The sequence below is a fragment of the Limulus polyphemus genome, unplaced genomic scaffold (assembly GCF_000517525.1).
Source record: "Limulus polyphemus unplaced genomic scaffold, Limulus_polyphemus-2.1.2 Scaffold118, whole genome shotgun sequence".
NCBI lineage: Eukaryota > Metazoa > Arthropoda > Merostomata > Xiphosura > Limulidae > Limulus > Limulus polyphemus.
The window spans coordinates 404,185-418,369 of record NW_013665728.1 but is presented as its reverse complement, the minus strand read 5'-3'; the positions used below and the strand labels follow the sequence as shown (position 1 = coordinate 418,369).

General features: G+C 33.0%; 1 protein-coding gene across 1 annotated transcript in view; it reads left to right on the top strand.

The window, feature by feature from the left end:
• Positions 1 to 14,185, top strand: part of LOC106472149 (calcium-binding protein NCS-1-like) — a 33,743-nt gene that overhangs the window by 13,788 nt on the left and 5,770 nt on the right. The window contains exons 2-3 of the mRNA XM_022401648.1: positions 2,719 to 2,743; positions 9,267 to 9,315. Coding sequence (XP_022257356.1) covers positions 2,719 to 2,743; positions 9,267 to 9,315 — 74 coding nt within the window. The remainder of the gene's footprint in view (positions 1 to 2,718; positions 2,744 to 9,266; positions 9,316 to 14,185) is intronic.

The window sequence follows — 14,185 nt, the reverse complement described above, 5'->3', positions numbered from 1 at the left end:
AAACCGGGTTTCGATACCCTTAAAACACCATACAATTACTCATTATCACAATCTGGTGATTAAAACACCATAAAATTACTCATTACTACAATCTGATGATTAAAACACCATAAAATTACTCATTACTACAATCTGATGATTAAAACACCACAAAATTATTCAGTAGTACAATTCTGCCACCAACTAGTAAATAGGTTGTTGTTGTTTGTTATTAAGCACAAAGCTATACAAAGGGCTATCTGTGCTCTGTCCACCACGAATTAAAACACCATAAAATTACTCATTACCACAATCTGGTAATTAAAACACCATACAATTACTCATTACCACAATCTGGTAATTAAAACACCATACAATTACTCATTACCACAATCTGGTAATTAAAACACCATACAATTACTCATTACCACAATCTGGTAATTAAAACACCATACAATTACTCATTATGACAATCTGGTAATTAAAACACCATACAATTACTCATTATGACAATCTGGTAATTAAAACACCATACAGTTACTCATTATGACAATCTGGTGATTAAAACACCATACAATTACTCATTATGACAATCTGGTAATTAAAACACCACACAATTACTCATTATGACAATCTGGTAATTAAAACACCATACAATTACTCATTATGACAATCTGGTGATTAAAACACCATACAATTACTCATTATGACAATCTGGTGATTAAAACACCATACAATTACTCATTATGACAATCTGGTGACCTGCTACGTACAATTGTAGGCAGATAGCCCTTTGTGTAGCTTTGCGCGAAATTTCTGAAACAATCCGTTTGAAGAATAAATGTTTAAATCGACTTTCACAACAAACCCAAAATTATTTTACTGTCCAGATAGTACATCTGAGGTAACGTGTTTAGCGAATTCACATTTATACAGAAATAGCACTAAAGTTCTTGGTATGGTTTGGCACTCAAAACACTTCAAAATCAATCAGTAGTAACATTTGGCACTCAAAACACTACAAAATTTACTTGATAATGCAATCTGGTAATTAAAACACCATACAATTACTCATTACCACAATCTGGTAATTAAAACACCATACAATTACTCATTACCACAATCTGGTTCATGGCACAGTAGTGCCTCGGCCTTATCATCAGCATGTACTGACTCTGAATTCGAGGGATCATGAGCCAGTGAGTGCATTATAAGAGTGATGGACTAATCACAATATTCAGTTAGACAAGAGCTGGTGGTGTGTAGTGTTTATTACCTGCCTTATGGCACAGTAGTGCCTCGGCCTTATCATCAGCATGTACTGACTCTGAATTCGAGGGAAACTCATGCTTCGCCAGTTTGGAAAAGAGTACAAAATACATGAAAAACGTCTGTATAGAGCATGCTACTTATTAGATAAAATGGAGTATAACAATATATCTCGACGCACGTAACCACACGTAATATTTCAAGATTAAAATTAATACAATATAAAATACATCTCAGTAGAACATTATAGTGTCTAATGAATATAATACGACAAGATGAATAAACAGATGTCAATAAAGCAGGAGGTTGTGAATCTATGGCACGCGAGAATATTTCTTCTATGGCACAGTAGTGCCTCGGCCTTATCATCAGCATGTACTGACTCTGAATTCGAGGGATCATGGCACAGTAGTGCCGCGGCCTTATCATCAGCATGTACTGACTCTGAATTCGAGGGATCAATTATACTTGTCATAAGACATCGGTATTAGACCTATTATATTTTTGTGTTTGTTATGCTCCAGCTCAAATTAAGTCAAATTTAATCATATAAGTCATAATAATTTGAATGTTCTGTAGAATGGATTTTGTGCCAGCTATGAAAAAAAAAAAAACCTTATAGAAACTCAACAATATGTTTCTTTACAAAATTGTGCAAAATATCTTGTCAAGAATTAAGTAATTTGACTTGTAATTCTACTTTCTTATCAGACCAAGCACTGGGATTCTAGTTGAGAGGATAAAATCGTACTTTTGCAACTGTATTTATTGGAATGAAATAAAAAGGCTGAATTAAAGATACCTAAAAAGGTATGGTAACCAACTCTTTAAGTTTCAGAACCTCGTTCATTCTGGTATGTATTTTTCTTTATAATATGACTCTCAATCACGCAATCATAAGAACCTTTATAACTACAGCCTTGCGACAAGACCCGAAAGGTTTTTTATTTCCCAAGCTATGTATGACATAGAAAACAAAGACATACAAATCAGAACTCATTAATTTTCACATTTTTGTACCTTTATCAATTGAAAATTTATAAAAAGGAATTGAATTGAATGAAATGCATTTTTTGACTTAGTCAGTACAAAATATGATATTGCATATTATTGTTATTAGTTTAATTTATTCATTTGTTTGTCTAAACGTAGGTGGCGGAACCGGGGGTCACTGGGAGCACGTGTCCCCGATTTTTACCCACTAGTGAAGTGCTCCTTTGAGTGGGGAACAGAACCTTGTGTATAACTATCTTTGAATTCAATGGTCACTGTTAACATAGCAAATAAAGTGCCCTTAATCGTCGCCCCCCCCCCCAATTGAAATAAGTTCTGCCGGCTATGCGTCGAAAAGTTATAAACAAGTACAGCACACATTTGTTCTCAGTGGTTTCTTCTATGTGTCACTTAAATTACACAGAGAAAACCAGTCTTATAACGATCTCACTGTTTTTTTTTTCTTTTTTTTTACAGTTGAAGCAAGACAGCTTCAGAAATGGTAGGTTCTTTTTATAATTGTATTAGAACATCTTGAGGAAGAGAAATACTTGCAAGTAACATTATTGTAATATAATTAGGTTGAAAAAGTAAGTTTTTTATAAAAATATGGAGGTATTTGAGTCATCGGGAAAACAAATGTTCCTACTTTTCACTAGAGTGTTTTTTTTTTTGTTTGTTGTTGTTAAGCACAAAGCTACACAATGGGCTATCTATGCTGTGCCCACCACGGATATCGAAACCCGGTTTTTTAACTACATAAACCTTCAGATCTGCTGCCAAGTCACTGGACGACATACCAGGGTCTGATGCCCTCTGTGTGTCAGCGATAAATTTACATACTTACAATGTTAAAATCTAGGATTCGATTTCCCTCTGTGGACACAGTGCAGATAGCCCATTGTATAGCTTTGCACTAAAGAAAAACAGCAACTACGATCTGTTACATGTTTTATATAATATGGATGTAAAGTACCAGGACTGGTTGTCTTATCGGAAGGATCAGTTCATGTACTTATTTCTTATCTCGAAATCCTATAACTTTACAAACGCGAACTATAACGAATTTGAGCTATTTATATGTTTTAAAGCTTCAAGAAAATTATACTTAGATATCACTTCACTATTTAGTGCATGCCAAACTTGATTACATATTATAACTGATTATATATATATATTATATTACAATTAAATATATATATATATATATATACTATGATTGATTATGTTTATTACATTACAATTAATTATATATATATATATATATATATATTAAATTACACATATATAAAGTATGATTTATTTTATATTAGGGTTTTTTATATATCATGGCACATCATATGCACCATAAATATCACTGTAATTTACTTAAGCTAATTTTTCTGCAGATTTTGAGATACTGTAATGGCTTATTTACCCCTAAAAAGGGAAAGATATGAATTTTTCGATTTTTTTTCTATTGCGCCGTATGGTGGCCATATTTGCGACACTTTCCAGACGTCCATTACACTCTTTGTCGAAGCTTAATAACCCTATTGCCTATATGAATATTGCCTATATTGCTTTAATCACGCGGAACTAAAATATCTACTACTTACTTCTCCACTATAATTTGAATTTGGAAATTTCGTTGATTCTTTATTTCAAGTATCTAGTACAGATTTGAAGATAAATTAATTATAAGATGGAGTTAAAGCAGCGTGTATGTTTGTTCTATTAATATAGGACACAGTGGATATTGGGTTTCTAACCCTATTGTCTGGCTTTAGTATTTCCTCTGCTAATCTAACCCTTTTACTGTTTTAGAACTGCACTAGTGACGTTTGAACTATTGGTATGCTTACACAATAATTTTTTACACTATAGTGCACAGTAAATATCTTCTGAGTAACGAATGTCTGCTGTTATTCTGGATTATTTAAATTATTTTGTTAGTTTTGATAAAAGCTATTGCGTCTAGGCCATTATAAAAGAAATGTGTAACATTTGCAAGCTGAATATGATGAAATAGAAGGACATAGTCTTTAAAATTTAAAAAAAATCGCGTGAGTTTTTATTTCAATATATACTTAATTCAAAATGGTACTTATAAAGTGCTGTTTCTGTTTATTTTGTATAAGCACAAATTTGGACAATGAGTTATTTGCGTTGTACCCAACTCGGGTACCGAGCCCTGTATTTTAGCCCTCACTCAAGCTTACTGTTTAGTCACCGAGGGCACAAAGTGGTGAAAATGCCTGCAGTTAATCAAAGTCCACTACGTGTGTACTGTTATTGTATGGCAGGATTTAGCTATGAATATTCGAGAAACTTTATTGAACTTTACCAACATAACTTACTAATTTCTTAAATCCTCATATATTTGTATCATGTGACTTGAAAAACGTAGTTTTGTCCAACCAGATAGAAAAACTATTTTAATCATATTTTTTCTGTGATCTTAAATTTCAAAGAATTGTTTGTTTGTTTTGAATTTCGCGCAATTTATATTTGTGGAACCAGTTCTAAATTTCCTTTAAATGTTTGTTGCAATACATGTGAAACATTGTATGACCAAAATAACAATCTCCAACTTGAGATTACTGTTGAAAATTAGAAAGAAATGTACAAATGAAAAAATTAATTTGTTCAGATTTAATGGACTGCAGTGACGTCATAAAGTTAAAAATAAATATGAAGGTTATTATTTATGATCACACATAATGTTTTAAGAACTAGAGACAATTCAAAGCAATGTATATTTTATTATAAATTACTTTCGCGTGTAGCATAATTTAAAATATTCAGTGAGCCTCATTCAATTTCTATTATGTTTTAACTGTAAATGTTTTTTGTTTTTTTTCAAGAAGACATAGAAGCTAGAACTTGACTTCCTAGTATTTTTAATCAATGGAATAACCTTATAGTGACATAATTTATTTGAACTTGAGTGTTTAACTATTTCGATCCCTTTCGAATTATACGAGCAACATTTTCTGGTGATATATGAGCAACATTTTCTGGTGATATATGAGCAACATTTTCTGGTGATATATGAGCAACATTTTCTGGTAATATATGAGCAACATTTTCTGGTGATATATGAGCAACATTTTCTGGTGATATATGAGCAACATTTTGACGTTTTGGGTTATTTGATTACATGGATTACGTGACTGTCTTAAGCTCTAATGTAAACTTTCTAAAATTTACGACACAGGACTCACATGATGAAATCAAGAAACTAAGATTACTCTTTACTAAACAATAGGATCCTTACTAGATAATGAAGCATGGCCTGGTGGTTAGGACGCTCGACTCACCAAGTCGCGGGATCGAATCCCATCACTAAACATACTCGATCTTTCAGCTGTGGGGGCATTATAATGTACAGTCAATTTCACTAATCATTGGTAAAGAGTAGCCCAAGAGTTGGCAGTGAACGATGTTGACAAGCTGCCTTCCATCTAGTCTATCACTTCTAAATTAGGGATGGCTAGCACAAACAACTCTCGAGTTGCTTTGTACAAAATAAAATAAATAAACTAAATAATAGCGTTGCTTACTAAGTAATAACAAAAGAGCGATTATTTGCCAATTATATATATATATATATATATATATATAAGCGCAAATGGTCTAAAAATTGAAAAGGCCGAAATTTTATGTGGTGTTTCATCAAGAGGGCTATTATTTACGTTTCTTCTCTGTGTGAAGACTTCTCCTAATCATGCTATCCATGACCAATTATTTATTAAAACGATTTAAAAACTTCGTGAAGCCTTCATTTGTGCTCTTTCCCTCCCTCTCTCTTTCTTCTACACATACATCCTATTCTCTAAATCCCCTTACTTGAAAAAGGCTGGTGCTTTCTCTCGAACATGCGCGCACACTCCCTGAACTAAATAGGTTTGCTTCAGTCATATCTTTTGTTTTGCTTGGGTGTACTCGCAAGGATCGCCTATACGATGACTTTACAAAAACATTCGGTACTGGCAAATTTTCATTTACGTTGTATTGCAACGAGAAGAGAATAGATAAATCATTCACTTAATGGACCGATAGTAAAGTCAGAATACGCTGCAAACGACACTTGAGCACACAGCAGAAATCACGCCACCAAAGGGTAGGAAATTTTGTTTTGGAAACTTGAAATATCATGCAAAGCATATGCAAGAAGCAGGAACAATGTACCCGGTTTTGCTTTGATCAAAATATCTTTAGCAAAGTAATATTTTTTCGCACATTGTTATTTTTATTGATTTTAATAAAAATATTTAGTTAAGTAAAGAAATAATTCTTATCTTATTTATTTTTTTGCAAAAAATCACGATTAATATGGTTTATTTAATCAAAACAACTCAGGATATTTAAAGCCATTTTATTCAGAGCAACACCGGGTACTCTGCTACTATTGAATAAAAACAAATCAGATATTGAATGGTGACCATATTACAAGAATGAGAGATTACACATAAAAGATCAAAATTAAAAGGAAGGCGCGAGAAGTGGGATTAAGAAACACAACTAATGATTTATACTTGATGAGGATAATAAGTGACTAAAAAGGATATTAGAGAATTAAACACGCACTTAATTCTAAAATCACGGTTGTAAGATATATAACTCCTCTTAAAAAATCACGTGCAATGAACAATAAATACTTTGATAAACAATGGCATATTTTGGCAACAATTGTTACCAGTTATTTGAAAATTAGTCGCTATTTTCTATTGTACAAGTATAACATTTTAAAGCAAGGACAGATCTGGACCGTTTCTGAGTAACACTGTTGTTATTAAAGTCACGTGACAACGTATACCGAATGAGAAAAGAAACGAATAAATATACACACAAGTGGACAAATATCTTATGAACATGCTACACCCACGTTACCACGGCCCACATCTTAGGCCAAGATCAGAATACAACTACACCATGTTTTATATTTCTACCCTCGCGTGCTGCTGTATCATTGTTTCAGAATATATGTATCACTGCACTATTACGAGGTATAATCAATTACCTTGTGCAAATGGTCAACTGGAATGTCCTGAAAAAAAATATTGATTTACCGATTCTTTCCCCTTTCTGTATGGACAGTATATTTCCTAGAAAAGTTGAAATTATTGATAAGCATTTGCTATATATTTCTTTACTCGAACATGTGTAAAGAAGTCATGACGCCAAAGAATTAAGAATGCCCAGAATTTAATGTGACCAGGTTATAATAACTGGGAATTAAACCACTTCAAACTATCAAATTTTGTGAAATTTTCAAAATTCTATTCTGGCTATACATGTTAAAATGTTATATAGTATAAAATACAATACTTTTTATTTCAAAATGATGATTTCCGTGAAATATGCATAAATGTAAATGTTTACAGTTGCATAAATATGTAAAACTGCTGAATTCTGATAGAAAAAGAGATACATATTTTTAAAACATTATTGTGTTTTAAAGTAAAACTCAATACATCAATCCTTTTATTGCAGTTCCTAGTTTTTAGTAAGATATATTTATATTACATACGAAACGTTTGAACAAAAATAATCGACTTTCTATTTACTTTACTAATCTAGGGTTTGATTTGTACTTTTTTCATTATTATTTATTTTTATTTTTTTGGAATTTGTGTTTTAATCTTCGCATAATCATAATTTCAATACGACTGTGAACATATATATTTAACAACATAAAAGTATATCATATTTAGGAAAATAGTTGATGCTCATGGCTTGTGTTCAAGACTTGATATAAAAAACAACATAAGAGCCTTGTTATCATGTGTACATTAGTTGTTTCCAGCACACACTTGGAGCATTTGTTAACGTAGCAATCGAGCAGAAGTGTCCTTGTAGCGGGTAACAACAAATCTGTTACTTTACTCTTTCGAAATAATAAAACTCCGAGAGCAGTAAGTTTTTGTAGATTAATATTGAATTATATGAAAGCAAGATCACATTCACTGATTATAAAGTTCCATTAGCAACAAATATATATGGTATTATTCAGTACAGGGCCTTGCGAAGCTTCGAGATTCGATTTGATTCGTTAGCTGGGCTCCGATTCGATATTTTCGAATCTACATCACTTCCGGTAAACTTTATAATTTAGCTTTTAATTTAGTCTATATACTGGAACCTATTTCCTTATAAGAACACTTTTATACCATTCTTCTTCCAGATGTTTAAGTACATTATATCTTTTGTTTTTAGAAAGATTTACTTTTATACTCATTACTAACTGTATGTAGAAGTACTCTACATAAGTAAAGAAACCATTTACTATTTGATTTAAAATTTAAATGAGCCTATATACTTTGTAATCTATATATGCACAGACGATTTGTTTCGGATATTTCGGGATGGTTCGATTCGAAAAAAAAATTGTAATTTGCAGGACCCTAATTCAGTAGCAAAAGTTAAATGAGAAACACAGTAAAATTATTATTCGATGGGAACTTTAAGCTATAGTGTTTACTGGCAAGTAAATTGCGTGCAAGTCAAGAAACTCTCTCCTAGGTAACAGGAGATCTGTAATATTGTTTATAGTTTCACACGATGCTTTGGGAAATACCAGTTGCTCTATATGTTGCCTAAGTGACATGAAAGAAATGGTAGCTTTAGATCAGAAATTAACAATCGTTTATCAAATAACGGCAAATTTCATGGGTAATATTGTTTATAGTTTCACACGATGCTTTGGGAAATACCAGTTGCTCTATATGTTGCCTAAGTGACATGAAAGAAATGGTAGCTTTAGATCAGAACTTAACAATCGTTTATCAAATAACGTCAAATTGCATGGATAAGCTTAAATTTTAAAAAAGGAGTTTACTTTGAAATTAACCTACATTTGTGTTTAACCTCTTCAAAAGTAGACAGTTAGTGACCTCTGAATATTTGTTTAACAATAATAATAATGTATAAACATTTAGCGTTTTGTAATTATCAGAACAGAGTACGTTAACGTTTGTGATATTAAACTAATTTCATAATATGTACATATGAAAACTACGTATGTTTATTTATTTTTGCAGGTACAGAGACTTTATTCAAGATTGCCCGGACGGTCACATGACGAAGGAGGTAGGCTATGCACCAAGGTTCTAATAAAGCGATAGATATTCTTAAAATTAACTTCCGAAGTCAAACTTACTTTTTATGTAAAATTAATGATCAGCTGTAGCTTGTTAATGTATAAAATCAACTATTCGTACTTTGTTTATTTTTCTTTTGTCTTTATTTACAAAGACTATTGCGCAACTCCTTTGTATGAGGCCCGGCATGGTGGTTATGGCGCTCGACTCGCAATCTGAGGGTCGCGGGTTCGAATCCCCGTCCCACCAAACATGCTCGCCCTTTCAGCCATGGGGGCGTTATATGTTACGGTCAATCCCACTATTCGTTGGTAAAAGAGTAGCCCAAGGGTTGGCGGTGGATGGTGATGACTAGCTACCTTCCCTCTAGTCTTACACTGCTAAATTAGGGACGGCTAGCGCAGATAGCCCTCGTGTAGCTTTGCGCGAAATTCAAAACAAACAAACCTTTGCATGAAACGTGTGACCTACCTTGGTTGTACTTATGTAATTTTTCAGACGATTTAAGCGTTTATAACGTGGCAAAAATAACTTAGAGAAGTAACGATATGAAAGAGTTATTCGCTTATATTAAAAGGGCTAAAAAAGCTAATTACCCAGATCTCCCATGTGTTTAACAAATGACTTAAACTATCTACTTCTATGTCATGATGATAGAAGATATTATGGTAAATTTTTTCCACACTTTTGAACCATTACATATGGATGTTCATTGCAAGAACTATAAGAATATATACCTATAAATATACGTATATGTGTGTGTGTAATATAATGTAGACCATATAGACATAATCCTCCAATAAAGTACAAGTAACACAGCAGGCCTTTTTTCGTGATTAATAAACATTGAATATTTCTAACATTACAAATATTCAAAATGTCCACCACTTTTATCAAAGTAAACACTGTATACGTATGACACTACAAATGTTCCATCACTGACAGACATGAACCGGAAAAGGTATGCTATTTGTACTGTAGCCCAGAGACATCAGCCACGTATATAAACAATAGGTAGATTAAAAACAAAAAAAAACACTGGCTGTCTTATTTCTTTGAATTTCTGTTCCTCTCTGCTTGCCTGTATGTTTCTCCCTTTTATTTCAATGTGTACTTTTAATTATTTTTGTTTTGTGCGCTGTATCACGCAAAAGACAGTTTGTGCATGTGAAAACCAATTGATCAATATCGTGTCATCCTCCTGCATCTCGAGCCTTTATGTTTTATCGTATTTTCAAATAGTTACTTAGATATAAAGTTTTTGTGGGCAATAAATTTAGTTCACGTTGCTATATGCATGACGGTAGGCAGTTCAAATATGGAATGTTTTCTCTTTCCTGTTAAGTTATCGATAGTATGTATTATTGTGCCAATTGATAGGTTATACAGTGGTCAGTTAGCAGTTCTATCATTTCATTACAAAGGAGTTTGCTATTTCGAATGATACTCTTTTTACCTCGACCTTATTCATCATTCTGAAAACTGTATTTACGTAGAACGTATTTTGTTAGAAACTGATTGTAATTCGGTTAATAACAATTACCTTTAGTCACTTAGATAATGGTTTGTACCAAAATGACTTCTACCAGATTAATTCTAACTGCACTGAAAGAACGTGTAGAAGTTCTGACATTAATGTATCAACATATAAATCTAACTTTCATTACCGTTTTCGAATAAAAAACCTTTATGAAACATATACTTTGTGTATCCCTATACATTTATTTAATAGTCTACTTAAATTAAGTACTGTTAAATTCATGTATTATATAATATACATAGAGTAAATGTTACACACCAGTTTTATTGTAAGGAAAAAAAACAATGTACAAAATAAATACATATCAAAATGGGTTTTTAAAAGTCCTAAAACATTTCAAAATGGACTAAATGGTACGATAATTCACGTATTTCAGCCATTTAAGATATACATGTGTCAGTTCCATATAATAAGTTTGTTTGTGCCAGAGATGAACTTATCAGAAAAAAAAAGCGATATTAATTTTCTAAGCAAAAATTTCTCTAGCAATTCCAAGTTTGCCTACAAACTATATCTGCAGCTGTTTATTTTCAAATATTTTTTTCCCGTATTGTTTTGTCTTAGTAAAATTCTTACCACTTATTTTAAAGCATAGTGCTACAGAGCTCCTATTAAAAGGAAGATTAAAACACCCATTTCCATTCTAAGTATTGGAATAAACTTCTTTATTGTAATTTGTAGAATATTATTCTGGATTTTATTATGTTTGCACCCACAAATATGTTTGATACACACTGACATAAACAAAAATGTTGGGGCAGCACCCTCTTGACAAAAAGAGTTTCGTGTTTCGCCACTGTAGTTCTCTTTTCATGAAAAGTGGGCCCATCTTTAGCATTAGTCTCAGCCTGTGTTCGGTTGCTGAAAATTGGTCTACATCTGGTGGAATAGACCGGTACTACTTTTACAAAGCAGCTCTAAGTGAAACACAATTTTGGGATCAGGCTTTCAGGCGGTGTTTTTGAATTTCCAATAGCAGTAAATTCGATTTATATCGGAGCTTAGGCAAGAGAAGACGGGTTATGGACTTTTTTTTTATCTCAAATGGACACAGACAGCATGCTTGGAGCGCAACAATGGAATTCCATCAGAACAGCATTACTCACAACATCGCGTTAAGACAAGTTGGATGTAACTTCTTTAATATACACCCAAAAAATCTGGTTAAAACCAGTTACAACATACCTGCACAGGCCTATACCATGATATTACCCCATAATATCCATAATGTCAAATCCAAACAGCTCCCCAAGTTACCAAGACCTACAGTCCAGTCACCCGAAGGAAGTAATGAATTATGAGGAACACAACTCGTGATGCATTCTTCTTCACTTCAACTTGATCGGATCATATGAACGAACTGTCTTTTATTCATGACTATAACGTGAAGCTTATGGACTACAGTCTGTCTGTGGAATTAAGAAGCATAGAGCTCACTACGCAGGCTTAATGTACTGAGATGTAATTTATTTAATGTCAGACATGTGGTACTATTTCGCAACATGTTTCAAATTTCGCATGGAAGTGGTAGTGATTAATTTTTGGCAGTCAGGCAGATATTCCACACTTTATGTTCAAATACGTTTAATTTCAGTTTTACACTAACTACAGTTGACGTGAGCAAAAGCAGACAGGTTAAAATGTCCCTGGAATCATACAAATAACCATTTATTTTGTTATGTCCCTTAATTTGTTCTTTATAGCCCCTTGACTTCAACTGGTTATCTGTGATAGCTTTTAATCTTTATTAGCTATTCTTGCAGCAAATCTTGAAATTCACATTCAAAGGCACAAGTTCACAAATTGTAGCATATGTGCTGTCCTTACATTTTACGCGATATGGTGTTATTTCTAATACCTAATTACTCCAGACCTGAATGGAGTGTGGGGGTATTGTGTGTGTGTACAACATAATTCGAAGCGCTACCACTTTGGGAAATGGATGAGAACATGTGCCCCATGGGTAGCGAAATGGTTAAAGCTAATGATTCTTGCTTATAGGGCCCGGCATGGCCAGGTGGATAAGGCGCTCGACTCGCAATCTGAGGGTCGCGGGTTCGAATCCCCTTCCCACCAAATATGCTCGCCCTTTCAGCCGTGGGGGCTTTATAATGTTACGGTCAATCCCACTATTCGTTGGTAAAAGAGAAGCCCAAGAGTTGGCGGTGGGTAGTGATGACTAGCTGATTTCCCTCTAGTCTTACACTGCTAAATTAGGGACGGCTACGGCAGATAGCCCTCGTGTAGCTTTGCGCGAAATTAGAAAAAACAAAACAAACATCTTGCTTTTAGAAAAGAATTTTGACTCGTATTATGCCATATTCTTTTTTAAAACTCTTACCATCAAACTTCGAAACGTTAAATAGCAAATAAATAAAAAACGAAAAACAATAAAAGAACTGCTTGTGTCTTTGTGTAAAACAAATCAAATACTGCAGTTACTCCAAGTACAATTCACACAAACATCAACATAACATTTGAACTAAATAAAATGTAATCGAGATTAACTATTTCTTAAAGGCTATAGATCAGTTTTAAAAAAACCGTCATAAATTTAAGAAATTTATATTGACTGATATGATGGGAGATTTAGAAGATTAAGAAAGTTGGCCAAACAAGAAATTAGGACATTAAAAAGGATGTATAAAAAAGGTTGACAAAAAATATAAAAATTAACGGTAAGGATTTCTTTCAATACGTTAAGGGTAAACAAAATGTTATGATGGGGTAGGACATTTGAGGGATGATAAAGGAAGGCTCGTATCTGATGATTATGAGAAGACTGGGTTATTAAATTTTGCTTTTTCTTCGGTTTTTACTAACGAAGATTTAAGCAATATTCCACATTTTCAACAGTTGATAGATGAAAACAACATCGAACAAGATGATCATATTAATTCTGAGCTTGTTAAGAAAAAACTGGAAAGTTTACAGAACGATAAAACTCCTGGAACACATAATATTTCCCCCTGGATTTTGAAGGAGGTTAAGTAATGGATATGTAAGCCACTTGCTACTATTCTTTGTAAGTCTTTGAATAGTGGGCAGGTGCCAGAGGATTTGGAAATTGGCTAATGTTACTCCTATTTTCAAAGGAGGTGATAAAAAATTATTCCCAATAATTATAGACCCATTAGTCTTACATCATTTATTGGAAACGTTTTAGAAAGTCTATTAAAAGATACTTTGCAATGATATTTAACAGTTTAGAATTTTATTGGATAATCAATATGGTTTCACTACGGGAAAATCTTGCCTTACAAATCTTTTAACATTCTTTGAATAGGTTACTGCTTATGTAAATGAAGGTAATGGTGTA